This window comes from Kwoniella shivajii, chromosome 9 (genome assembly GCF_035658355.1).
Source record: "Kwoniella shivajii chromosome 9, complete sequence".
Classification (NCBI taxonomy): Eukaryota; Fungi; Basidiomycota; class Tremellomycetes; order Tremellales; family Cryptococcaceae; genus Kwoniella; species Kwoniella shivajii.
In genome coordinates this window covers 255,589-280,951 of record NC_085916.1, presented here as the reverse complement: position 1 = coordinate 280,951, position 25,363 = coordinate 255,589, and the positions used below count along the sequence as shown (strand labels likewise).

At 43.0% G+C, this 25,363-nt stretch overlaps 8 protein-coding genes across 8 annotated transcripts; 3 read left to right on the top strand and 5 right to left on the bottom strand.

Annotated features, from left to right (window-relative positions):
- Positions 1–218: 218 nt before the first annotated feature.
- Positions 219–1,921, bottom strand: IL334_006429 (uncharacterized protein; the record flags this gene model as incomplete). Its single annotated transcript, XM_062938131.1, has 8 exons — positions 219–287; positions 392–545; positions 623–876; positions 943–1,083; positions 1,144–1,173; positions 1,272–1,358; positions 1,569–1,714; positions 1,855–1,921. The coding sequence occupies 8 exons, from the start codon at positions 1,919–1,921 to the stop codon at positions 219–221; spliced, it is 948 nt and encodes a 315-aa protein (XP_062794182.1).
- Positions 1,922–2,627: 706 nt separating this feature from the next.
- On the bottom strand, positions 2,628–6,987 carry IL334_006428 (uncharacterized protein; the record flags this gene model as incomplete). Its single annotated transcript, XM_062938130.1, has 14 exons — positions 2,628–2,690; positions 2,811–3,040; positions 3,105–3,842; positions 3,900–3,973; positions 4,027–4,135; positions 4,190–4,411; positions 4,474–4,675; positions 4,764–4,803; positions 4,855–4,957; positions 5,018–6,117; positions 6,182–6,234; positions 6,329–6,625; positions 6,709–6,747; positions 6,892–6,987. 14 exons carry the CDS (start codon positions 6,985–6,987, stop codon positions 2,628–2,630), a joined length of 3,366 nt encoding a protein of 1,121 aa, XP_062794181.1.
- A 334-nt stretch (positions 6,988–7,321) lies between these two features.
- Positions 7,322–11,702, bottom strand: IL334_006427 (uncharacterized protein; the record flags this gene model as incomplete). The annotated part of the gene is made up of 19 exons (XM_062938129.1): positions 7,322–7,510; positions 7,619–7,816; positions 7,901–7,986; positions 8,040–8,109; positions 8,168–8,335; positions 8,395–8,504; positions 8,569–8,704; positions 8,767–8,838; positions 8,890–8,998; positions 9,066–9,975; positions 10,040–10,247; positions 10,311–10,409; positions 10,473–10,661; positions 10,729–10,868; positions 10,948–11,042; positions 11,108–11,240; positions 11,341–11,403; positions 11,467–11,556; positions 11,630–11,702. 19 exons carry the CDS (start codon positions 11,700–11,702, stop codon positions 7,322–7,324), a joined length of 3,138 nt encoding a protein of 1,045 aa, XP_062794180.1.
- A 432-nt stretch (positions 11,703–12,134) lies between these two features.
- IL334_006426 (uncharacterized protein) lies at positions 12,135–15,528 on the top strand (the record flags this gene model as incomplete). The annotated part of the gene is made up of 9 exons (XM_062938128.1): positions 12,135–12,302; positions 12,388–12,475; positions 12,542–12,621; positions 12,682–13,068; positions 13,175–13,400; positions 13,459–13,604; positions 13,661–14,151; positions 14,217–14,925; positions 15,007–15,528. 9 exons carry the CDS (start codon positions 12,135–12,137, stop codon positions 15,526–15,528), a joined length of 2,817 nt encoding a protein of 938 aa, XP_062794179.1.
- Positions 15,529–15,896: 368 nt separating this feature from the next.
- IL334_006425 (uncharacterized protein) lies at positions 15,897–18,422 on the top strand (the record flags this gene model as incomplete). The annotated part of the gene is made up of 6 exons (XM_062938127.1): positions 15,897–15,930; positions 16,025–16,095; positions 16,243–16,365; positions 16,429–16,699; positions 16,762–17,108; positions 17,175–18,422. 6 exons carry the CDS (start codon positions 15,897–15,899, stop codon positions 18,420–18,422), a joined length of 2,094 nt encoding a protein of 697 aa, XP_062794178.1.
- Positions 18,423–18,757: 335 nt separating this feature from the next.
- IL334_006424 (uncharacterized protein) lies at positions 18,758–19,424 on the bottom strand (the record flags this gene model as incomplete). The annotated part of the gene is made up of 3 exons (XM_062938126.1): positions 18,758–18,897; positions 18,980–19,252; positions 19,394–19,424. 3 exons carry the CDS (start codon positions 19,422–19,424, stop codon positions 18,758–18,760), a joined length of 444 nt encoding a protein of 147 aa, XP_062794177.1.
- A 771-nt stretch (positions 19,425–20,195) lies between these two features.
- IL334_006423 (uncharacterized protein) lies at positions 20,196–23,141 on the bottom strand (the record flags this gene model as incomplete). Its single annotated transcript, XM_062938125.1, has 8 exons — positions 20,196–20,425; positions 20,497–20,539; positions 20,617–20,895; positions 21,023–21,484; positions 21,548–21,633; positions 21,702–21,878; positions 21,954–22,020; positions 22,083–23,141. 8 exons carry the CDS (start codon positions 23,139–23,141, stop codon positions 20,196–20,198), a joined length of 2,403 nt encoding a protein of 800 aa, XP_062794176.1.
- Positions 23,142–23,552: 411 nt separating this feature from the next.
- On the top strand, positions 23,553–25,128 carry IL334_006422 (uncharacterized protein; the record flags this gene model as incomplete). Its single annotated transcript, XM_062938124.1, has 4 exons — positions 23,553–23,777; positions 23,860–23,952; positions 24,044–24,954; positions 25,017–25,128. The coding sequence occupies 4 exons, from the start codon at positions 23,553–23,555 to the stop codon at positions 25,126–25,128; spliced, it is 1,341 nt and encodes a 446-aa protein (XP_062794175.1).
- Positions 25,129–25,363: the final 235 nt, after the last annotated feature.

Here is a 25,363-nt window from a genome sequence, read left to right as displayed (position 1 = left end):
CCTGCGTCACCTTGTGCCTTAAATTTGATTCAATTATGCGAGAGATGTGTTCTATTTTCGGATCAACATCTCATCTCAATATTCACAATGGACATACACTCGTATAGGATTGAATGCATCCGAATGAAGTGATCATGAAGCATTCTGTATCTTAGATCTTGGCAATAACATCAGGATTGAACTATGTTACGTCCCCTTCACCCTATTCCTTTGCACTATTAGATATCCGCTTTGTTCAGATGTGTAGCATTGGGTGCACAAGCTTCTATCCCTCCCTCACCTTTCATCTATCATATACCACTTGTCAGCTCTTATTCTCTATTCGTTTCTGCTCTGATATTCCGGCTGGCAGTAAACGTAGAGGATCCAGGAATTGCATTTGTTCACTCACGAAATAAGGCCAATTCGTACCCCAATTTCTGAATGGAGCACTGGCACCAGCATCTGATATATCTCTGATATGTTCTTGCGATAAATCGGTATACGACGGAGTGTCCAAGAACGGTTTGATCTGTTCCGCCATTCTTGATTCTTTAGTGGTCGTCCTGTCCTCCCAGATTGAACAAGAGATCAGCTTCAGCTTGAAAGACCTATTCAAGATTCTGGAGAATGAGATACGCACGTAATCACTATACCACCATTGATTTGTTGAGCCCATTTCAATAATATTTGACCTTCACTCTGGCCAAAACCCCTTTCTTCAGAGATAAGCTTAACGACCTGATCAACTGGGCCCCCTTGATGTCTGGTAATCGACATCAATGATCCATAAGCAGCTATTTTGATACCATGCTCTTTACATAGCGGGATCAAAGTAGGTAGATAGGTCGGTAATGAGTAGGGATGAAATTCAATTTGATTTACAGATGGTGTGATCTATCAACGACATGTATCGTCAGTACTGGGTTCTGACGAATGAGGTAAAATGGGGTCAATAAGTACTTTGCATATCTTCAGTATCTTTTCGAGTGATTCAGTGGAGAAATTCGAAACTCCAATTGAACGAGCTAATCCCCTTTCTTTGAGCGTTTCCATTTGCTTCCACGCTTCTGTTACTGATCCGACCAAGATATCGGCGTGCAGCTAGAGTGATTCAAAGTCAGAACTCTGGTGAACACGACAGAAAACGAACAAACAACGCACCATCAACAAATCCACATAGTCTACACCAAGCTGTCATCGAGAGCACACATAACCGTGAGCTCAACTCTACCAATTCTCCAGCAAACTGTAAGACTTGTCAGGAGTGATATGATTAATGATCGACTCACGTCTTTCAACAAAGTCTCTGTAAATTGGTTGGCATTGAATTCAGAAGGATCACCTTCAAAATCACCGATTTTAGCCGAAATGAAGATCTGCGGAATATACATATATATATACGTTAATCTCCAAAGCATCACGTTGAACCCCTGCTGGACATCAGTCATCTCCCAGTGGGAATATCATGAAACCGTCCAAACTTTCGAAAGAAGCCGAATAACGACCCTTTCTAATCATACTAGCACTCGACCATCTCCGACTGAAATCTTCCTTGAGAACCTGAAACATAAGAAATCGCGACGTACTTCTTCTCGCGGAATACCACTCTCCCTCATCGCCTTACCAGTGTATTCCCCATTCCTATAATGCCATGCACAATCGAAATGTCTGTATCCATGTTTGAGAGCTGATTCGACGTAAGAGAACGTATCAATCTTCGCTAGAGCTGTACCTGTAATGTGTTTCAATGAATTTCAAATCATAAACCAGTCAGCCCAAGTCGTTATTAAAGCATATGGTGTAAGTCAATCAAAGTAAGAAGAGAAGAGATATCAAAAGAGGTAGAAATTGCGGAAAAGAAGATTGACAGACCTATTCCAAAAGCTATAACCGGAACCTCGATCCCATCATTCAACTTAACACTCTTAACAACTGACATGATCTCCTTTGTGTTTGCAAGTGAAGTAGAAGAAACGATTTTGCGATTATCTATGTAGACGCGAAGGTGATCGATGATTTATAGGTAGGCGATGTTTTTACACCTTGTACGGTCAAGAGTGGATATCAGAGATAGTGTACTCCAGTCTGACTCTGGTAACAGAATATGAAGGAGGCCTTAGGTCTATCGGTATAGAACCGCTCACTATCTGCCGGTCAGTCTGCCGTCATGCTCTTTCTTCCTGCCGACTGACATATGTCTGTCTTCACCATACGGCCTGGATACCGCCGACATACCGCCGACATACGATGCATCTCATATCGTGGTTAACTGCCTTGCTCATACAGTGACGCAGGAGTTGACATGAGTGCAAAGTTCCGTATAAATGCGAATGTCAATCCAAGCTGGACCAGTTCGATAGGATTATTGATCGGAATGATACCGATAATTCCAGTGTCGCTCAAATCCGACGAGAAAACCTCACTACCAGCGGTTAACGCGATGCTCACGCATAATGTATCAATCGACACCTTGACCTTCTGAGATCCTCTACAAAAAGTATCTTATCTTGGGTGATCAAAGCTCAATGAAAAGAGAGGGTGAGCAACATCGACTACACGACTGATGCATAAGAATTCATGTATATCATTTCCGTCAAGTATTCTATATACAATCAACCAGTAACTGGTGTGCAGCTTTCTTGGACTCATTGTTTGTTTTCAAATCTAGCCGCCATAGCACTGACGCTTCCACCTGTTTTATGGCCAAACTACATTGGGAGGGAGATTGGTTAGCTCGGGACCCACAGTGGTTACTAAAGCTGTGATTTTCGGAAAATGTTCGAGCCTAATACGCATACGGTATAAGAGATCAGGAGACTTTTACTCACATTGGATCTACTAGCTCTCTTTAATCCTGCCGATCCATCTCCAGAAGTAGGTGTTCCGACGGCAGGCGACTCAGGTCTACTTCTCACTAGACCTGATCCGGCACTATCGAGCTGTTGATTGTTCGGTGAATCAGGTCTATCTTCAGCGTAGGAAGTTACTATGGATGTTATACTTGGTGCACCTGTATGAGAAGGTACTCTTGCACCCGCAGGTCTGGGTCCTCTTGCACCTATTGTCAAAATGATCAGCTGGATAAGTACAGCCGAACCAGGTACTACAAGTTTTAAGCTTACCTCTTGGACCCCTGAGACGAGAAGTTTCACCCGAAGTAGCCCTTTTCAATCCACCCGATCCAGCCCCACCTGCAATTACCTCATCTTCCGTTACCGTGCTTTCCCTTCCTGAAGGTGTGGGTGCTCTTGACTCGGTCACTTGAGCTTGTGAAACAGGGGGAGGAATGAAACTTTCCGTTGGGGTTGATGAGCGAGTGTGTGAGGTAAGAGGATTATACGATGTTGTTTGAGCAGGAGGCACGAATCCTTCCGTTGGCGTTGTAGGTCTTGAGTCGTATTCAGGTTCTTTGAAAGTCGGGGGTTTATCTTCCTGGTTCTCTTCAGGCTTAGGTGATGGCGTGGGAGGAACAACCTTTACCTCTTCTTGAGGTTTTGGTGACTCCTTAGGTTTAAGATCTTCTAGGGGGGGTCCGAATCCTAAAGTTGAAGCGATCTGAGGCGGAGCATTTTCTTGTTTGACAGGGATCGGAGAGATTGCTCTTTGAGGGTGTTGCATCGCGTGCTGCAATTCAAGTAAGTGTTGAGGATCGGTCTCGCCACTCAAAGATGATCTGGATATTCTTTGATCCACCAAAGCCGTTCGCTTGCGGATAGGCATCACTCGATCAGATTCTTTCTTCTTTTTCTCAACCAAAGTTGGGAACAGAGCAGTATACTGGTTGATTAGATCGGCAAGGAAGAGAGAAGGAGTTCGATCACCAATCGTCAAATCGTTTTCGTGTTGTGGTCGTAATATCGCTAAAATAATGTCAGTTTTGTTAACCTCAGGATTATGAAGTGTAAACAAAAGCTCACTTCGGCCAACGGAGAGAGCGAGTTTGGTGACGTAAACTTCATTGGACTCGGCACTCTTAGTGGATTCTATCAATCTGCATTAATGGTGTTAGCTGTCGGATCGGACCTTTCTAGTTTATCAGCTTACTCTCTGAAATGCTTGATCACCGCATCAAGTACGTAAAGCTGAGACCCAGGTAATCTGCCAAGGACAGAAGTTACAGCACTGGTCATGTCCCTTTCCTGGTCTGCTCCGACTAGTTCCACAAGAATCAGCAACCGCTTGACGTCCATAGAATTGCCTGACTCACCAGCGGGATATACAGCTTTTGCATCTTCCCAACCCTCCCAGCCTAATACCGGCGGATTGAGTTCAAGTAGATATAGCTTGACGGTCCCAGCTGCAATGGGTAAGTTGAACTTCTTGATCATCGTTACCAGATCTTCAACAGAAAGGTGAGGGTCATTGATCGTCGCTCGAAGTAAGTGTGTCTCGTTGAGGGGTACTTCATAAATCCATGATCTGCGTCGTTCTGTGAGGAAAGTCAATAAAAGCTAACAAGACAGGATGATTCCATGGCAGACAACAGCTTACCATCATCTGGTATCCCTTGATACATCTCGCTCATAGCTTTCAATAAAGCTTTCAGAACCACTGGGATTGCACCTTTGGGTCTCGGAGGGGCAGAAACGAGCGATTTCCAACCATGTTCTCCTGACCACCTGCGAAGATCAATACCGAAATTGACGTCTGGTAAATCAGTCTCCAATGACTCGTAGACCTGAGGATGAGGCCGCTATAGAGAGATAATGATAAGCGAAGACTTGATGAATCAGGATGGACTGCTGAACCAGGATGCAGTGGTGTGGGTGGAAACAACTTACGAACGGGCCAGTTCGATTGCCTTCTATCAAAGCTTTGATGCTAAATCACATGATGAGCTGGTTATATATCGTGACCCGTCGAACAACTCACTCTGCTTCGGGATTGAAAGCTTCAACACCCAATGATGTACCTTTTTGCAGCGCATTCAATCTCTCAGGTAATTTAGCAAGAGCTTCGTCGTAATTCTTCAGAACTGGTTTAATTATCAGTTGTTGTACCTCGTCTTGTATTCTGGAGGATATCCTCAGCTTACCAGTTTTTACAGCTACCAATCTTTCTCTTTCCCATCTTTCCCATAATCTCAGACCCTTTTCGATAGATTCTTCCATCTCCAATCTCCTTTCTTCCGCGATCCTAATACCTTCTTTATACGCTTCATCAGCTTTACTCGCTTCTTTCCTCAGTCTGACATGAGCAGGTTCATCTGAATTTGCTAATGAAGAAGGTAGGTAAGATTTGAACAAGCTTGGTAAGGCGTTTGTGGCTGAAGTTGGTGAGAGTGGTGATGTCAACCCCATAGAAGCTAAAGCTTCAGAAGCTTGACTGGTTGCTGAATTTGAATGTGGGTTTATCTTTAGTACGAAATACGTATCTTCGGATGAATCAAATCCTCTTCCTACTCCTGTTCTACTGAAATAACCCATTTTATGCAATTCACCTGCGGCTTCAACGCATCTCTCCCAATCACCACCGAAACCTTCTATATTCTCCTTCAACCATTCGACTACTTCTTCACCCGAGAAAGTTTTCTCATAAGTACCTAGTATAGTACTTCTTTGTCTACTTGCTAAGGCTGCGTTTGATCGGTTTGAAGGAGCGAAAGGAGCGTCTGAGTATGGTGCGAGATTGGTGAGTAGATAAGCGTCGAAACGTTGTAGAAGATCTTTAAGAGCTTGAGGGGACAGAGATAAACCTGATAAGAGGATAGGTTTCGCTCGAGTATCCGAGGATGCAGGAGATGTAGGTGTTTTAGATGGAACTGGTGGACCTCCTGAACTATGGATAAATGGTTTTCCGTCTGGTTCAGTCGGAGGCACGAATCTTTCTTCTCTCGTTGGGCTTATGGGACTAGTCATACCATCTGGACTACCTATGACAGGTCTCAAAGGACTGGGTGGAGGAGGTAGATCTTTACCATCGATCGAAAGAACGCCTTTGTGCCTTGTGGGACTAGAAGGTGAACCACTTGGAGGATTACTTGAAATAGATGCAGCTCGAAGTTTCTCGGAGATTCGATCAGCTACTGTTCCAGCTCGTCGTAAGTTGGCATTTGAAGTTTTGCTCTTTGCTTTAGGTGATGAAGTGTAATTATCCGAAGTCGGAGAACGAGCTGTTGCAGGGGCAAATTTGGCACTGAACGAAGCAGGAAATGAAGGAATCAGCTCCTTCTCTCTGAGCGACAGGTAATATAACTTACTCGTCTTCACTGTCATCTGCAGTTCTAGTTTTATTGATATAAGTTTGATGTAGCTGATGCATAAGGAGACGAGGAGTCAACATCAGTTTCTTTTCAGCGGTTCTTGCTTGACCCTAATTAGATGACAGGGATAGATGAGATACTCACATTGTTCAATTTTCCATTTTCTTTTTCCCAGAAACTTACAACACCGCCTTTACCCAGCATGTCATTTTTAGCTTCTTTGACTCTTACTTGATGTCTTTCTTTCCAAGCTCTAAACCCCGCCAAAACGCGCGATTCTAACTCTTGTGCTAAGGCTCTATGAGCTTGACCTCTGGCCGAAGATGCTCCTCTGAGTGATAAGAGTGTATGTTGTAACGAAGATGATGATTCGGGCGATGTAGTTGGTAACGGGGGATTCAGGAGTGATTGTGCGAGAGTGTTATGTGAACGTATTTGCGACTACCACAGAATGATATATGAAGCTTATCAGCTGTGTTTTGATCGTAAAGAGGTGTAAGATACAGTGAGAACGTCAAACATACCTCGATGAATACGTCAACATCATCATCTTCCAGACAGCCCTACGAATTCGACAGTAGAGTCAGTATTAACATTCCCAAACAGTCTGCATCTGCACACTATCTGCCAGATACACTAAGGATGATACCATGATACCTGACCAGGAGGACTCTTCTCTCTCATGATCATTTGACAGTCCAACTCACCTGCTCCAACGACTTGAACAGCACTTCAAGGCCCGAGCGATAGTCAGGCGACCAGAACGAGTTGTAGAAAGAAGGCGGAAGAGTAACGGGTGCCATTATGGCTTGAATTCTACTGTGGTGACGCTGACTCAGTGTCACTGTATCCTGACTCAAGCTGGTAGGAGAAGTGAGAAGTAAGAGTGTTGCAGTGTTTGACGAGGTAGTGAAAGGGGAGAGAGAGAATGAGTTGGTGTATGACGGTGAAGGCGCGTGTGACAGCGGTGAAGGAGCGGGGTTATGAGCGGGGTAGTAGCACCCTGAATATCATTCCATCATCAACTCTTGTCAGGTGCTTTTCGAACACCTCTTTGACGATATCTCTGTCTCTTAACATGATCAGACAGGACTGAAACGTGCAAGGCCATCGAATACATATGATGCTCGACAATGACTACGTGGCATTCCCATACTTGTACCATTTGGCTCTACATTCAACCGCTTCTTTCCGCACGTTTCTTAATGGATCATCTAGCGTTTTACCCAATTCTCTAACGACTATACTTTTATAATTGTGTAAAGATTCGAATCTTATTACATCGGGGAACAAGGAGAGACATGATAGAGCTATTGAACGTGCTTTCTGCTCGATCGAAATTCACAATCCACATGGATAGTCAGCGAGAAACATTAACGGTAGAGCCTAATGACTGAGTTCTTTTCAAGAATCTCAGAGAGAAGCATGACTTACGCCTGAGGTAGGTAGGCTATCTTGCCTGACCGCACTTTTCAGTAAAGAATCAACCATCACTTCGGCATTGCCATGTATAGCTTTATCGACTTCTTTCGAATCAGTCGCGGTTTCAAGTATCGAGACTAGAGTTGTTATCGCGTTGATACGTTGTTGAGGATCAGGAAGGGACAATGAACGTAATATCAAAGGTAGAATCTATGATCACGGAGAGTGATAGTGATGGTCAGACACGTAGCACGGAATGACGTACAAACGTGAGGGGGCGATGCTGTTACTCACAGTGTTCAAGTCTGCAAGGCACAAAGAAGCTGGAACGAGTGGTAAAAGACTTGCAAAAGCTACCAAATAAACCAATCGACCTTTACCTGTACCGTACTGTCAGCTATATTTTCCGCTTATGCTGCGATAGTCAACTTACCAGAAGCCTCTTTGTCACCATCTATTAATTTCGGCAATACGTAATTCCACAATTTTTGCGCGTACAATAACTATTCAGCAGAGTCAGCTATGCTGTTCCTCGTTACAAAGAAGTTCCAATCAACTGACCTTCGAAGTCAGATGTCCTTTGCCTTTACCTTGAGCTAATATTCCAAAGCCGGCTGCTGCGTGCGGTACAAATTCCGGATCAAGATTTGAAAGACTCAATATGTCAATGACTTTTTCCAATGCAGAGTACGCTAATGGTAAACGGAGAAGAGATAAAGCTTTGACGATCTACCGAAATTTCGTGGTCAGCTGTACGCAGACTGCGTGTCCTAACAGCTAAAACTCACATTTAAGTACACCGATAGACCCCTGTGTCTTATTTCTACATCCTTGGAAGTATCCTGTATCTCGACTGACCATACACTGTCCACTATAGTTTCTAGCGAGTCTTTCAATTCTATCATTATCCTCAGTCAGCGTGATATACTAGTAGATAAGCAGGAGCAAGAAGGGATGCTGACCTGTTTCCCGCTTGTTCACAAGAGAACAAATTAGGTCTAGAGCCCCCTTGACTTGCCACCCATCTCTAGCTACATTGATTGTCCAGTGTACCTTGGAACTCAAGAACTCCGCAGCAGAAGTGAACGGCAAGGAAGTCTAGACCAGAAAATCAGTTATATTTTATGGTTCATTGGACGTGAATGAGGAATCTAACTCACGTCCCCTTTCAACCCCTGTACAGTACCGGCGTAAAGAGCTATCAAGTCCTGTTCCGATGATGAAGCTCCATTCTGCAAGCATTATTAGCTGGATTCGAGATTGACGTTCAGCAGTTGACTCACTCTCAATGGTGAACCACCTGATCCTATTTGAGATCGATCATGAACTACACCTGTCCAGTCTCCCTTTTCGAAAGCCTGATATACTGCCGTTATCCATTTACCTTGACGCCTATGTACATACCTCATTTAGATTATCTACGTTACCATGACAAGACGAAGAAGAAAGCTGAACTTACTCAGGATTCAATTCCCAGATCAGACCTTCACCTAGTTTAGCCACTAATCCAATTAATCTCCTATCTCTGAAGAGGGGTTTCTCGTCACCTATTTTCGGTAATGCAGCTGAGATTAATAAAGTCCATAATCTAGGTATGATTTGATCGAAATATCTTGCTAGGTCTGTATGTTTTTCCTGAATCTTCTTTTCTATCACTCCCTGAAGAGTATGCAAGAGATCCCAAGCGTATGCTATATTACATTCCCTCAAGTCGAATTCACCCATTTCTTCTTCCCCTCCATGGGCGCCCGAATTTCTGGACGATGACAGTAAATCAAGTTTCGTTGTTATTCTAATCACCAAAGTTTGGAATAAAGCTGGTTGAACACATAATTCTTCCAGTGATGAGAGTATTGATCGATATTTCTCTCTTGCTGTATGGTCTGATGCTGAAGGGGCTGAATCTGGTAGGTTATGGAAAAGTAATGGTAAAGTGAGTGACTCGATGATTGTAGGTTGTAGGGTTGATATAGTCGTAAGAGATCTGATCACTTCTGGCCTTATCTCAGGCTCGGAATCATTCACTAAAACATCATCTAAGCCTCTAACAACATCCTCTACATCTTCTTTCGACCAAAATCCAGGTATTTGCACACAGGCAGTACATCCCTTGATGGAAGGTTCTCTCAATCCGCTAGTCCTCAGACCTTCTCGGAGTACATCTAATATCCCGTCCCGGTAAGGGTCCAAAGCTTTTTCTTGACTTTGTGACCTTTGGCTCGACGGTGAGGAGTAGACTGATTGAACTGCAACGAGGAGGGATGAAATGGTGGAGAGGATGGGTGCTCGATGTGATGGCAGAGAAGGGGAGTTGAATTGTCGGAAAAGTTGAGGGAAAGTTTGCGATAAAGCAAATTTACCAGCTGAAGCTATTCAGCATGCATTTCAATTAGTAGCTGCAATTTGGTTCGCTTGATTCTCTAGGCTACTTACGAGAAGCACGGAATATGGCTGCTAGTATTTTCGTTGCTGCTACTGCTTGACTTTTCTCTGGCTCATTTAGGATTTCCAAGCATTCTTTGATGAAATCTTGTGCTAAACCTGAAGGAGCATCTTGATTTGTTGGGTATAGCGTACGTATCAGCGCTTCCAGGGCGGATAAAGCTGCTGCCTCAATCGCTGTATCCGAGGAATAAAGAATCTGTTGAACCATGGTATCGTCATTATCTGGCCAAGGGGTACAGAAGCGTAGGTCTATACATACCTCTGTTTTGATACCTTCCCACAACTCACCCCCCCTTTCTCTGACTGCTTCAGGCCCATATACAGGTAAGCAGGCTGCGATTGTCAACTGCAGATCTTTCTATCCATGCCCGAATCATGATTCATTAGCTTATACAGATGCGTGCAAATTGAATGAACCTACCATACTTGGTCCAGTAAGAGTAGAGAATTTCTCCAAGAATAAAGGTAGAGCCATTCTTGCGAAATGCGAAGAAGAAGCCATACAATTTCTTAGGGCCAGCTTCAGATCATCCGCCGTTATTCCATACGGATCATTGGGAGGTGGTCGAAACGTTATTGGGAAATAACAAAATGTTATATCGAAGAAGTCCTATTCACATGTACATAATCCAATCAGCTGAAGTCGCCTCGCGAAAAGTTTAGAATAGTGATCTTACCTCTATGCGATCCTTTACATCAAATTCTAATAAGATGACTCTATCGATGGAGAACAAGAGCATCAGATTTCTTGGATCTTTCTCTCCATCAACCATTTTAGTATAACTGTTTATAAAAGCTGTTCCCATTGCCTTTAAAGCTATATCGTACGACCAGTCATTATCAGCGAGGATAGCTCTTATGAACATGAGAAAGAAAGGAGAGAGTGAATGATTTACCATTTCTATGAGTTGCCAATAAACTATCGAATAAAACATATACTAAATGTCTCGTCGCTTGCATATATGACTTCATATTCACATTCTCCACCAGTCTAAACGAAACGATATTGTCAGCTCATGGAAACATTGGTCCAGACTGATATAGCTAGACACTCACCCTTTGTATACCTCTACAGCGGCGTCATCGTCAAAGGTAGATAATTTCGATAATACAGTTAAACCACCCAAAGCAGGAGGAAGTGAATCGAAATCATCAAGTTTGGACAAGTAGAAATTGGTTAGTGTTTGAGCTAAAAACGCCGAATTGAGTCAATATCCATTAGTCAAACGATGATCTTCGGTCCTCGTTGGATGCTCATTGATGAGAATCGAGTATAACAAAATACTTACTAGCTTGTCTATTTATTTTAGCTGGATTAACTGCTTTCAACGTATTTGACAAGAACGTCAAACCTAGGAAGTCCTATCAGTTGAACATCTCTAGAGGCGTGAGCCGGGGGGCTGAATGTCACTCACCTTTCAACCGTACATCGTCCTCTGTAGAAGTCAGATATTCTCCCAAAGCTTTTACTATTTCCAGTAATCCTACATGACCATTATTAACGGCTGTATGTGGGGAATAGATTAGCTGAAACTTCAATCGATAGCATTCAAAAGCATGATTTGAGACCTTACATACCATCTACAAGGTCTTGAGGGGGATCTAGCTCAGAAGAAGATATATGAGTCCGTACCACTCGAGGTACGTCCATTTCGACTACTCCTTACAACAGATGAGCAAGGATGACAATTGTCCGATCAAGGAGGAACAGTGATTGATTCCTGGTGGTCACCGGAAGATGAAATTGTCAGGTATAATCTGGTTGATAATTTCGCTGCGAGCTCCTTGTTGAGAGATCTTGGGTCTGACAGTGAGTTGACGAAGTGATATCAGATATGATCGATAATAACCTCCTCTTCGTCATCTTATTTGCGACTTTCTGTCCACTTTTTGAATCTTGGTTTCTTCTTCTTTTCGGTGATCGCCGCCATTCATTCATCCTCACCGTACAAAGTCATTGTCATCATCATCAAGAGTTACTCTGAGTGGGATTAGTTGCCTGTTCTGTTTCAATTACACCAGACATATCTTCTCCTATCACGAAAGGACTAGGGAAGCAGATTGACGAAAGAGGAAGGTCAAGATGTTCGAGCGAACATTACAGGATCTCATCAGAGGTTTGAGGGCCCACAAAGCATCTTCAAAAGCTCAAGAAGATGCTTTCCTTTCCGAAGCGATAGTTGAGATACGTTCCGAATTGAAGGGGAAAGATATGGCTTTGAAAGCTGAAGGTGTATTGAAAATATGTTATGTAAGCCCTTTGATACTACTATTTCAACTCCCATTCCTCCAAAGCTCAGCGGAACTTTCAGCTGATAAGGTTACATGACGTATAGTTAATGATGCTTTATCCAATACCTGCACCTCCTGAATTCGCGTTTCATGTTGTGGAAGTTATGAGCTCGCCTAGATATCATCTGAAACGTGAGCTATCATGATTCTCAAGCATATCTGAGTGACCACAGCTTATATCCGCTCGATGCTCCATAGAAATTGGATATCTCGCTGCTCCAATGGCTTTCTCGGGCGATACTGAAGAAGTTGTATTGACCGTCAATGGTATCAAAAAGGTATGTGACCCCAAGAACCTTGACTGATATATTCCTAAATACTGACAATCGTTGAAATAGGATTTGATGTCACCTTATGTCCCATTACCTCCATTACCACTTACAGCACTCCCTCACCTCTTATCACTTTCCCCATCATTATCTACAACTCTTCATCCTGACCTACTACATCTTTTAACACATTCATCTGCTCGAATACGTAAACGTGCTGTACTATGTTTGCTTCCATGCTGGGAAGCGTTTCCTGAGGGCTTGAGAGAAGGGTTCCCACGTTTGAGAGAAAGGCTACAAGATTCAGATCAAGGTGTTGTTGGTGCAACAGTTGGTGTTGTCATGGAATTAGCTAAAAGACAAGGCGGAAAAAACTATTTGCCTTTAGCTCCGGAATTATTCTCAATCTTAACGGGTAGTAGCAATAACTGGATGTTGATCAAAGTTGTCAAACTGGTGAGATTCTTTCATAGAACACAAATATCTTTCAGAAATTCGCTTTTGTGTCGTTCACTTCGGAGGGGATGAGGAAAAGCTAATGAGTCGTGATTTCGGATGATAGTTCGCTATATTGACACCGCTAGAACCTAGATTAGTTAGGAAACTCTTGCCTCCAATTACATCTTTGATATCATCGACATCAGCAATATCATTACTATATGAATGCGTGAGAACATGTATAGTAGGAGGAATGCTGGACCCCGACAGAGCAGAAGGAGAGGCTTTAGCTAGAGTCTGTGTGGAGAAACTTGGTGGTTACCTGAGGGACGAAGGGGGTGATCAGAATTGTGAGTTTATCGATACGAGACCGTGCGGAGCCCGCCCTTACTTGATACCATCTTCTAGTACGCTACATCGCTTTATTAGCAATGGTCAAGATTATTCCTACTCATCCTGCGATGGTAGCTGAATATCAAGATGAAATAATGCAAAGTTTAGATGATCCTGATGTATCAATCCGTATGAGAGCATTAGAGTTGGTCACCTCAATGGTATGTCACATCCAACTTTTTATAGATCATTGGCTAAACAATTATGAACTCCACAGGTCGACCGAGACAATCTACAAACCATAGCAGATCAATTACTCTCACATTTGGCCCCGTCGGAAACCAATACATCTACTCTACCTTCCGCAGTAGCATCTCTGACCGCTATTGCAAATCAACTATCATCTACAGCTTCCAAAGATCCAGCAATAACATCAACTTCCGTATCGCTTTCTCCTGCGTATAGACTTCTTCTCACACAGAGACTACTTTCAATCATCTCAACAGATACCTACATCAACGTCACAGATTTTGAGTGGGTGATATCGGTACTTGTAGATCTGGCTTATGTAAGTCATGTAAATGTTGGGACAGAAATCAAGAGACTTGTATCAGATGTTGTGGGGAGAGTGAAAAGTGCTCGAGAATACGCTGTGGGCGTACTAGAGAAGGTGATTGGTGATGAGGATTTCAGGGAAAGGGGAAGAAGTGGAACGGGAGAAGATGGATTGTTGGAAGCTGCAGTGTGGGTATGTGGAGAATATTCCAGGTGAGCTGGTAAATTCCTGCTTCAATGACAGATGAACAACGATAGCTTACAATCTCACACCCAAGCTATCTATCTTCTCCTCTAAGTGCAATATCGTCTATACTTTCGCCGACTCTTCACCTCTCCTCGTCAACCCTTATCTCCCTTTCACTCCACGCAACAGCTAAGATTTTTGGTCATTATGCAGCAACAGTATCGTCGTCGTGGTCCTCAGAAAAACATGATGAAGCAAAAGCTTTGGTCGCTTCTATCAAATCTGGCTTAGAACCATTCTTGACAATGGGAGAGATGGAGATTCAAGAAAGAGCTTTCGAGCTCACACAACTGTTGAATTTCGTTCAAGCAGATCTGACAAACCATATTCCACCTGCCAAGAAACCTACTTCCACTTCTGTCAACGATATGCCAGACATGGAAGATGGTTTTGCAGATTCCAACGGGTCCAATGGAGATGCCTCGACTCCACCATATCCAAAATCCCTATTTTTGTTAGAACCTTTATTCACTGCACACGAATTGAATGCTGTAGCTTATAAAGCACAGGAAGCTGTACGTATACCTGAAGGGCTTAATTTAGATATTGAAATTGTACCAGGAGGTGGATTTGGTGAACTCGATCTACAAGACGCAGAGGAGGAGAACAGTGAAGATGAGAAAGTTATAGATCTAGGCGAAGGGGGAAGTGAAGGTATGGAAGAGCTGCGGAGAGTGCTAAGAGAGCAAGAGAAGAAGGGGAAAAAGAGGGATGGTGAAAGTAAGGAGGAAAGAGCAAGGGTAAGTTGCGTCAAACCTCGAGAGTGTTCGAGGCTGTAGCCAACGAAGATGATGGCACTGATGTTTGAGTGAAATACTCAGCGACGCGCGGCAAGAAAGGCAAAACAGAAAGATGATCCATACTACCTATACGATAAAAATGATGATCTACAAGAAGAGGAAGATATAGATGAGATTCCAATTGTCAAACTCGATGATTCAGACTTGCCAGAAGAACCAATAGAGACCAAATCGACCTCAAGATCGAGTTCGAAGATAAAAGGTAAAACGAAGTCGAAGAAAAATCCAGCTCCACCACCTGAATTCGATAGGACTGGTGAATTACCTGAAGGAACTATTTTACCACCTCCAGATACGTTGAAATCGAACCAATTGGAAAGAACGGCTTCTTCTGGATTAGCAGCTGTTGATTTGAGTTCTTCATTTTCTTCAATAAGAGGTTCAGGTAGATTTGAAGAATACAACGTCGGTGATGATGAGGAGAAAGAGGCAAAAATCGATGATAGAGATATTCCAATCACAGCAACTAGTGAGATAGAAGTTGTCAAAGTGAAAAGAAAGAAGAAGGGTGACAAGAAGAAGAAAGACAAGGCTATAGAGTGAGAAGCAATGTATCTGAGCCTATATAGGTAGATACTTCAAGCATGGGTTGTACACTATTCTTTACTTTCATGATGCTGTATGTCATTTTGCCTCGTTAGTCGGCTCTCCGTTGTCAGAATCTGTGTTGCATGTCGTGTTGGGGGGATGAAAGTATGAAAGATATTCTACAAGTGGGGGATGAAAGTGGGGGAATGAATGGGAGTTTCCGTCGGAATGCCAAAACACACGTCAACTGGTGGAAAAACATTAAATCAATCATGTATCTGGAAATATTGGCGACATCTTCTCATCTTCATCCTTCTTCTTCTATCATAGTTTTCCATCTCCTGGAAGAAGCCACAAGGTGCTTGCGGAAGGGGAGAGTCACCATGGACGCATCTGTCAAGGGTGAAAATATCAAGAGTGAGCTATCAATCTACTGTCCCGCTCGTTCCTCCTATGAAATCTCCCTTTTTGACATTCCTCGTCCCTCGCTGACTCACTGGCTACGTAACAGCTTTCATGCGCTTGCTCCAGTGCGCAGCGAAGTATGGAGATGACTTGAATATACATGCCACCTCAAAGATTGTAAGCTAAACTACGTCCTCACTTTCATTCACTATGTCTTTTCGAATCGTTACAATCTGGATCTTTTCTCTCTGCCTAAATGGCCTGATCATTTTTCCTTCCTTCCTTTTCTCTTTAGATCATGCTGAGGCTCTTCGTGCTCTATAGTGGGAAATGTCTGCGACCAATTCGTCGAAATCCGCATTCTGCCTTTTCAAGCTCGACAAAAGCTTTTTCTGTAGATGGGATCATACCGGATCAAGAGGTGTGAAATGTAGATTATTAGTGAAAGTGAGCTCAACCACCAATGATTATTCTTGTTGCCTAGGACGTGAGCTCATATGAATCTCTCAGTCTGTCCTAGTCGTATTAGGTAAACAAGCACAAATCAATACAGTCAATCGACTAGATCTGAAAATAATCGATCCTTCAAACGATTTACATCCGCCTCAACATCGTAAACGAGGAGAAAGGAATACTACTATCTCCTCCACAGCGGGAAGTCAAAATGGACATAAGGAAAATGCACATAGGGTTCACGGAGATGAGGATGATTATTCTGATGATGAAGATGCTAGAATGGGTATTGAAGCTAAATTAATTGTTAGATTGGTATGCAAGCATGGTGAGTTGGTCCCGCGTTCATCATTATGCTCGTAGTGACGACCGCAATTATACACTTCTTAGGTGTTACGAAAAAGCATTCGCTTCATCTCGGAGCATCAGACTTTCTAAGAGCAGACGTCGACCCAAATACTACACCGTCGGGTTTTGTGATCGCGACTCGAACATTGAGGGATTGGCTGGATAACTTCGCCATCTCAAGCGGATCAGCTTATCCTGGAAATTCCACTTCGGGTGGTACAGATCAGTTAGGATGGATGTTCACCAAAAATGAAGTGAGGATGAAGTCATGGGAAGGAATGGGCGGTGGTGGTTTATGTACCGAGATCAAAGTAGATACAGAGGAATTTCAAGATTATGAAGTGGTAGGAGATAGGGTTGATCTGACTTTACCCATGAAAGAATTTAGAGTAAGCCAGCTGTCTCGACCTCTCTGTTCAATTCACACCAGCTGATCAGATGGCGGTTTCACGTAGGGCACTTTGATGCTTGCTGAACAGCTTTCCGCAACCTTGAACGTTTCATTTTCGACTCCAGGTCAACCGCTGACTCTCACAAGCCTCGATGAAGAGTTCGAAAACTTCTCCATATTTTGTGCAATTGCTACTACGGCTTGTGAAGCATTTACAGATACGCGATCATCTCCTGTGGATATTAAACGGTCAGATAGCGATGCTCCTCAACAACAACTACCTCCTCCTCCTGCAAGGACTGACTCACAAATGAGTACTTCCAGTAATAGGAAGAGAAAGGGATCCGAAGCTCCAAGTCAATCAAGGAAGAGATCAAGTCTCAATTTGGCTCCAGCTCAAGAAACTATGATAGATGTTTATCTTCCTTTGCCCACCAATGCTTCGTCGGGTCCTTCAAAGTCACAACAACAACAAGAATTGGACAATCGTCGACCTCGTCCTGACCACGTATCTGCTTCGCAGGAAGACACGAGATCGCAAGTACACACAGGACCAATTGCCAACGCAACTCAGAATGTGAAACAGACCTCGGAACCTCTTTTCATCCCTGGCGGCTCGCAGCGACTGGGTTCACAAGAGAATCATACATCTCCGCAGAAAAGTCAAGTCGTGCGAATGAGTCAGCAACAGCTTCTTGAGGCCGCTGGTCTAGATATAGATTTTGACGAGGCATTGAATGACGCTGCTCTGGAAGATGAGAAGGAAATGGAGGAAGAGTTCTCGCGCTCTCAGCTATTCCAAGAAGGATATACGGAAGAAGTACAAGAAAGAGCGGGACAATCTTCAAATCGTCAATCTCCTCACGAAAATCCAATTTCACCTAATAAAAGCAATAATCCATCTCCACCAAAATCTACCGACGAAGTCACCACTTCAGGAGACAAGAGCAAAAAGTCACATGCTAGTTGGGTAGTAGATTCCCACAGTGATGAGACGACCGATCATTCCGGATTGATCTGGGATAGTACAATCGATAATCCCTCCAACCAGTCGGTCAATCGGCGTTCTCCATCTAAAGGACAACTTTCTCCGAAGAAACGATCATCGTCGCCTGTCAAACAACCTTCTTTACGAAATTCGCGTAGTCCATCAAAGGGTCAAGCTAGTTCATCAAAAGGTAAAACGAAAATGAATGATTCAGAAGCCAATCCTGATGATGACGAATTTGATGAATTGGCAAATGAAGAAGAGGAAGACGCGACCCAGCCACAATCGCGTCCTGGATCCATAAAAAAGGTAAGACCCTTATAGTCGATCTGTCGAAGAAGTCGAACCTAACGCCTGTTGAATCAGTTCGAATCCCTCTTTGACTTCTGAGAAAGAGCACGGCAAGCGAGGAGGGCGTGGGCCAAACTCCCATTTCGCAGACGACAACTCGTAATGTAATACCATTTGTAATATCATCTGTTGTAAGTAGTACGATATAGTGATCTTTCGGTTCAATCGTTTTGGATATGTAAATAAAACGTATGACCTTTGGCGGAAATACATGGTTGGTTGTTACCCTCGAGCTGAACACAATCGACCCATTCAAGAGCTTTTCTCCTTTACTATATGAGTGTACACATATGAAATGACTACTTCGCCTACTGGTTCTGTTCGGGCCATGTAGACTCTCTATCATCATTGCTAAGTCCTGGAATCTTAGGGAAACTAGCACCGGAATCATACTTGGAAACGGACAAGGTCTCTTTGGCGAATCTTTCCCTTGTATCAGCCAGCAAATCTATCCCATATTCGGATCTATCAGTACCGCACGTATTCTTGGAATCAGGGAGATTTAGGGAAGATTTCAGTGGAGAACTCACTTTCAACAGTGTTACTATCGTCGAAGACTTTATCACGTTCTTGAACAGTATTTTCAATTTGTTTGAGATACGAATACACGATATCAGGATCCATAAATCGCTCGGATTGAGTATTTTCATCAGATTGAATAGTTGAACATGAGTATGTCTGTCTGGTGGTCGTAACAGCTTCGCTTATTTGCTCTTTGATAGTTGTACTGGTTTCTCTATATGATTTACTTCTGGGTCTAGATAAACTATAATAATTGATTAAAATGTCTTGATTTACTATCCCTACGAAATACGAAAAAGGCAAAAGGTGATAAGTCAGTAATATCACTCATCGACGATACAAAAGCAATGATTACAATACGATACAATACGATATCCTTCCGGGAAATGAGGGAACACGAAGTCATCATGCCAAGCACTCACTCAGACAATTTTCAGTCGCCAAGTCTAGCATCTTTGTTTGACTTTGAACTCGTAGTGATCAAATGAACAAGACCAGGATTTAGTTTACTTCGGATCAATGGTCGGAAATAGAGAGCTTAGTACGTGTACTCTATCTTTCGCTATCAAGGTTGATCGTCACTTCCACCCCTCTAGTAATTTAGTCAGAAGGTAGTCTTGAGAAGTTGGACAGTAGAATAGACCTCGCCTTCTGCAGGCTGACGATAACCATGTATGCGCAATCTTTTGTCATGATCAAGACACGGTCCAGACCTCGAACAATGGATAATGGATCTGCGAAAAGCACCATCCACGCCATATCTTCGCACGCTCGAGTACGAAGAAGGAAAAGGATGGAAGGAACAAAATAGGTTCGAAGTATCGAGTGTAAGTGGTGCAGTACTCGGGCAGTGTCATTGATAGCTCTGATAGACCATCGATAACCTACCTTTTAGAGCTTCAATCACGCAGACATTGTGACAGCGGTGGTCATCTCACAATGAGGTATACTGTACGAAATGGTTTCTTTCTGTACTATGCTATGCTGACACTGCATGATAATGATCTATGGATTATCTTGTGACAAATGAATCCCAGTGTCTTTGCATCCTTCTGTCTTTTTTTCGTCACTATGGCTTTGCAGGTTCATTGTAGGAACGTCTCCCTGTCTCTCATCCTACCTATCATGGGATTACCATGTGCCAATTTGACACGAGAGCGCTGCGGTGATCCGACCCGATTGATCGATCATTTGCCACTGTGTTTATTGTATATATTGCCCCGTTTATCCTTCCTTGTATCCACCTACGACGTCCTCCCAGAGTTTCGTACAATCTACGTTGGCTCCTAATTTAGCACACATCAAGAATGCTCCGCTCAATTTCCTATTTAAAGAGTATGTTTCCTGGGGTGGCGGTGTTAATCGATGTTTCAGCATTATGGGTATAAGACCTCTTATGGAATCCGTTATGGTTTGCTGCGCGAATGGGTATTTGCCCGGATATGAAAAGGGGCCTGGAAAACCAAGAGTCAACGTTAATCAACTGTCTTTATCCTAGATTTAATCATTTCTTCGGTCGACTTACTAGCTACTAATGCCATTGAATCTAAATGCGCTTCCACCATGACCTAACAATTATATGAACGCCATCAGTCTCCCGCCATCTTCGAATCACGATCAGATTAGTTGGAATGGTATAACTCACATCATTCTCTTCTCCAGTCAAATAACCTAAACTTAAGCTTTCCTCTTTCATTTTAACCCTATCGCCTTCTAAACAACTCTTCAATAACCTATACCAACCATCCATGAATTCCTTTGTATACTCCCTCGAAGCACCAAAATCAATCAGTTGGATACCTTCTCCATTGGGTCCAACAGAATTCGTAGTGGTATAAAGGAAGTTCGCCCAATTAGGATCAGTCTGCATGAATCGGAATTGGAATAATTCCATCAAACATAATCGAAGGATATTTGTACCGATCTATGTACAACATATCGAAAGATCAGTGACATCCCAAAGACGAGATATATGGAGATTGTGATCTTTTCTTTCTCAAATGAGAAACATCTAGATTGGTGAAAAACCAAAACAATCCCATCCCACTTACCCTATCTCTTGTTTCTTGAGATAGACCTTTCACTCTACTTAATGGTTTCCCGTCCATCCATTGAGTAGTCAATATTTTCCCCGTAGTAGCTTCTTCTATGACTTTAGGTACATCAAAGTAAGTATCATCCTTCAAGAAGTCTTCAAATCTTCTACCTGCAGAAGCTTCTTTAACATAATCACATTCATCCTGTAGTTCTCTTCTCATTACCGCTATTGTATTCTGCAGATAAAGACCTTTGGGTAATAAAGCTGATGAACGAAGTAAGAGTGAGAGATTATTTAAATCAGATTCGATGGACGAGGCGACACCCGGAAATTGTATTTTCACTGCTACAGCTGTAGAATCAGATGCTAATGTAGCTCGATGAACTTGTCCTATTGATGCTGAAGCGATTGGCGTTCGGTCAAAAGATGAGAACAAGGATTGCCATTCTGATCCAAATTCTTCTCGCATCACTTTCTGTAGTCACGAGACATCGTTTTCAGCCTACGAAGCACGAATAACGATCGGCCAGTTACTCACCTCCATTTGCCAATCAGGCATGTAGTTTGCGTGAGCTTGAACTTGCTGCAGTACCTTCTCGATCTCGGGCGGTAGCATGTGGTTGTCTGCGGGAGTCACTATCAATCTTCCTCCTTCATTCGAAGTGCCTCCCAAGTCAAGTTGATAAACTCACCTTGTATACTCATGAATTGACCTAACTTTAAAGCTGCTCCTCTCATTCTACCTAGCGTAGCTACCAATCTTCTGATATTCGCATCACTCATGAAAACGCTTCCAGAATTCTTGGTTCCTCCAGTAGTCCGTCTGATTGACTCTGATGCGGCACCGATAGAGAGAGACGCAGCCAGGGCTAGTCAAAATAATGACAAGATCAGTCTTCTCCGCCCGACAAGCTGCTACAAAGAGTCAAAATTTGATGACTCACATCCATAATGGAACAATCTACCTAGTCTCGATGAAGGTACTTTAGAAGCACGCAACACCACAGGTATCTATAACACATGATCAGCATAGATCAATGACGCTATTGCGAATGTCAAAAAAGAAGACTGACATCATCCTCGTCTATCTGTGATTTTATAGTGGTGGGATCAGCCCCGAGGTTTTCTATACCATCTACTGTGTCTATTGGGTCCGCTGTGGTAGCAGCTTCGGATAATAGTGGGCTTGTGGCTAACTGCTCCTTTGGTGGGTTTGAATTTTCCAAGATGATATTCACATCTTTGACCATATCAGATTTGACGTCTTCTAATGGTTTCGGCGTTTCCGAATTAGGTTTCACTGCTTCCATCACATCAGGTCTGACCTCTTGAGGTGGAGGTGATGACTTTGGTATAGGTTCCAAATTACCAGGTTTAGTTGCCGATTCTTTTTCTATCTTTCTATCAGGATGTGTACTTGGTGCTGCAGGTGGTAGAGTATGAGGCGAATTCCTTATTAATTGATCGAGTGATAAACCTCCTTTATCACCTATTGATTTTGGTTTAGGGCGATTTATCTTCTTTTCTTTTTCCACTCTTTGCCTTTCAATATTCGACCGTATAAGGGTAATTGAAGAAGTAGAAGAGGAAGCATCTTTCCTCTTGTTCCTCGATAGTTCAGCTTCGATATGCCTATCAGGGTGAGTTGACGGAGCAGGTGGAGGAGGTGTTCTAGGTGAATTTCTAATTAATTCATCTAAACTTGATCCTACTGAATTTGGAGGATGTGTCGTAGGTGGTTTACTGTATGAATTTCCAATCATGGGTTTGTATCTCTTGACGGGGGCAGGTGCAGATGGAGATATACCTTTAGTTCTGGATTGTTCAGCTTCGATATGTCTATCTGGATGTGTAGGTGGTGCGGGTGGTGGAGGTGATCTAGGAGCTTGATGTATTAATCTATCGAGTGGTGATAATCGATCTTCACAAAACTCCGCCAAGTGTGCAGTAAGAGTTGATCCAGTATATTCAGCTTTACATCGTTCTGATGATTCTGTCAATGTCTCAATGGGTTGATCGACGGCTTTCCCTTTGCCTTTATTGGAATTGGATGATGTAGCTGACAGAGCAGCTATCTCTTCAAGCTGTATAGTAGCTGAACGAGCTATCACTCGTATAGCAGCGGACAGCATTTGGTGTGGTTATAATATGTCACAACGCAGTACCGATCAGCACCTTGAGATGTCTGGGATCTTAATTGGAAGAGAGATGCCTATTCATGGTGATGATGATCGGAATATCTCAACTTTTACCAGCTACCGAGTAGTAGTTTGCTACTGCCGAAATAGCCGCGTGGGTCTGTGCGCATGGCGTCTTGGTGGGTCACGTGGGGCCCCAACCAGCAATAATGAATCGGAGTGTACCGGGGAAAATGGGATGGTGCAACTTAACAATAATGTCATATAACATGTTCCGGTATTTTCCTTGATCCTGTCAATGCATAAAACCCATCTGCAATCTTAGATTCCTGAGATATTATCCCCCCCATCTCTTTCTGGCAGCTCGAAGCAAAGAAAAGAAACAAGAGAAAAAACCAACCCAGGATGTCACTGCGAATAGCGGCTCTAAGAGCTGCTCGACCCACCCTCTCTCGGTCATCTCCCCGGACCACCGCCAGCACCTTTGGTCAAATGAGTAAGAGAGTTTACTCAACTCCTACGTCAAACGCATCTCGATCTCAATGGAAGTCTCTTGCGGGTTCTGCTGCAGTAGGCTTCACAGGGGCGATTTTGTATAACGTCGTAGCGAGCTATAGGGAATCCAGGACGGTAAGTATCTTGTGCTTGAGGACGTATCGCATCGAAGGCGGGGTTGTGGGAGTGGACGTGCTGACAACAGCTTGGACTGTAGGTACAATGTGATGGCGTACCTGCTGTTGAAGCTATTGAGACTCATGGTTATCCATGGGAACCTGTGAACGCTATAGAGAAAGATGATCCGAAGGTGAGTGATTTCCAATTTTGATACAATAGGTCTTTTCCAGATAAGTATGCGAACCCGAGCTGGAGCTGATACACATTTCATCACCATATAGAATCCGATGCGTATACGTATGGCGAATTGGGTGAAATCATTACAAGATCATATAGTGAATACGATGGAAGAGATTGAATCTACTTCATCACCCAATTCATTTTCACCTTCACCTGAACCACCTAAATTCTTGAGAGATTCATGGATTAGGAAAGAAGGTGGAGAAGGATCATCATGTGTCTTATCAGGAGGTAGAATATTTGAGAAAGCAGGTATAAACGTTTCTGTCGTCCATGGTTTCTTACCACCCAAAGCTCAAATGGCAATGTTACCTGATCATCCTTCATTACCACCACCAACAGAAACAGTTCCATTCTTCGCGACGGGTTTATCCATCGTAATACATCCCAGAAATCCACATGTTCCCACAGTCCATCTGAATTATAGATATTTCGAAATTGAAGATCCGCTAAACGCAAATACACCTAAAGCTTGGTGGTTCGGCGGTGGATCAGACTTGACTCCAACATATCTTGATCCTGAAGACTGTATACATTTTCATGGAGAACTTAAAAAAGCATGCGATAAACATGATGAGAGGTATTGGAAAGATTTTAAGATCGCTTGTGATAAATACTTTTATATAAATCATAGAGGTGAATCAAGGGGTGTTGGTGGTATTTTCTTTGATGATTTAACCACTTCCTCTCCAATCAATCAACCTCCAGTATCAACAATGCCGCATAAATCACAAGATGACTTGTTCGAATTCGTCAAATCTGCAAGTGGTGCTTTCTTACCTGCTTATGTACCTATAGTGTACAAACAGAAAGACAGGAAATGGACCGAAGAGGAAAGAAGGTGGCAACAATTGAGAAGAGGTAGATATGTCGAATTCAATTTGGTTTATGATAGAGGTACAAAATTCGGTTTACATACCCCTGGTGCTAGAATAGAGAGTATCTTGATGAGGTGAGTTGTTTTTCCTACTACCTCCCAGTTGTATGATTATTGACGTTCTCACATCACCCTAGTCTGCCCGAAACCGCTCGATGGGAATATATGTGTCCATTAGGTACAGAAGGATCCGGCACTCGAGAAGCAGAGTTGATAGATGTGTTGAAAAATCCTCGAGAGTGGGTATAGGCGAAGGGTCAAAAGAAATGCTTAGAGCAAAAGTAGAAGTAAGGATAAATTCGTTTTGATATAATTAGCATTGCATATGCATTTTGGAAATTACCCCTTCTTTGCTCTAAATTATGGTCAACTTCATTACCCAGAGCAGCGGGACTTGAGCGTCGTCTGCTGACTCAAATGTCAATTACCTAATTCATAACGAATATAATATACAACAATATATGGTTTATACCAAATACCAAAA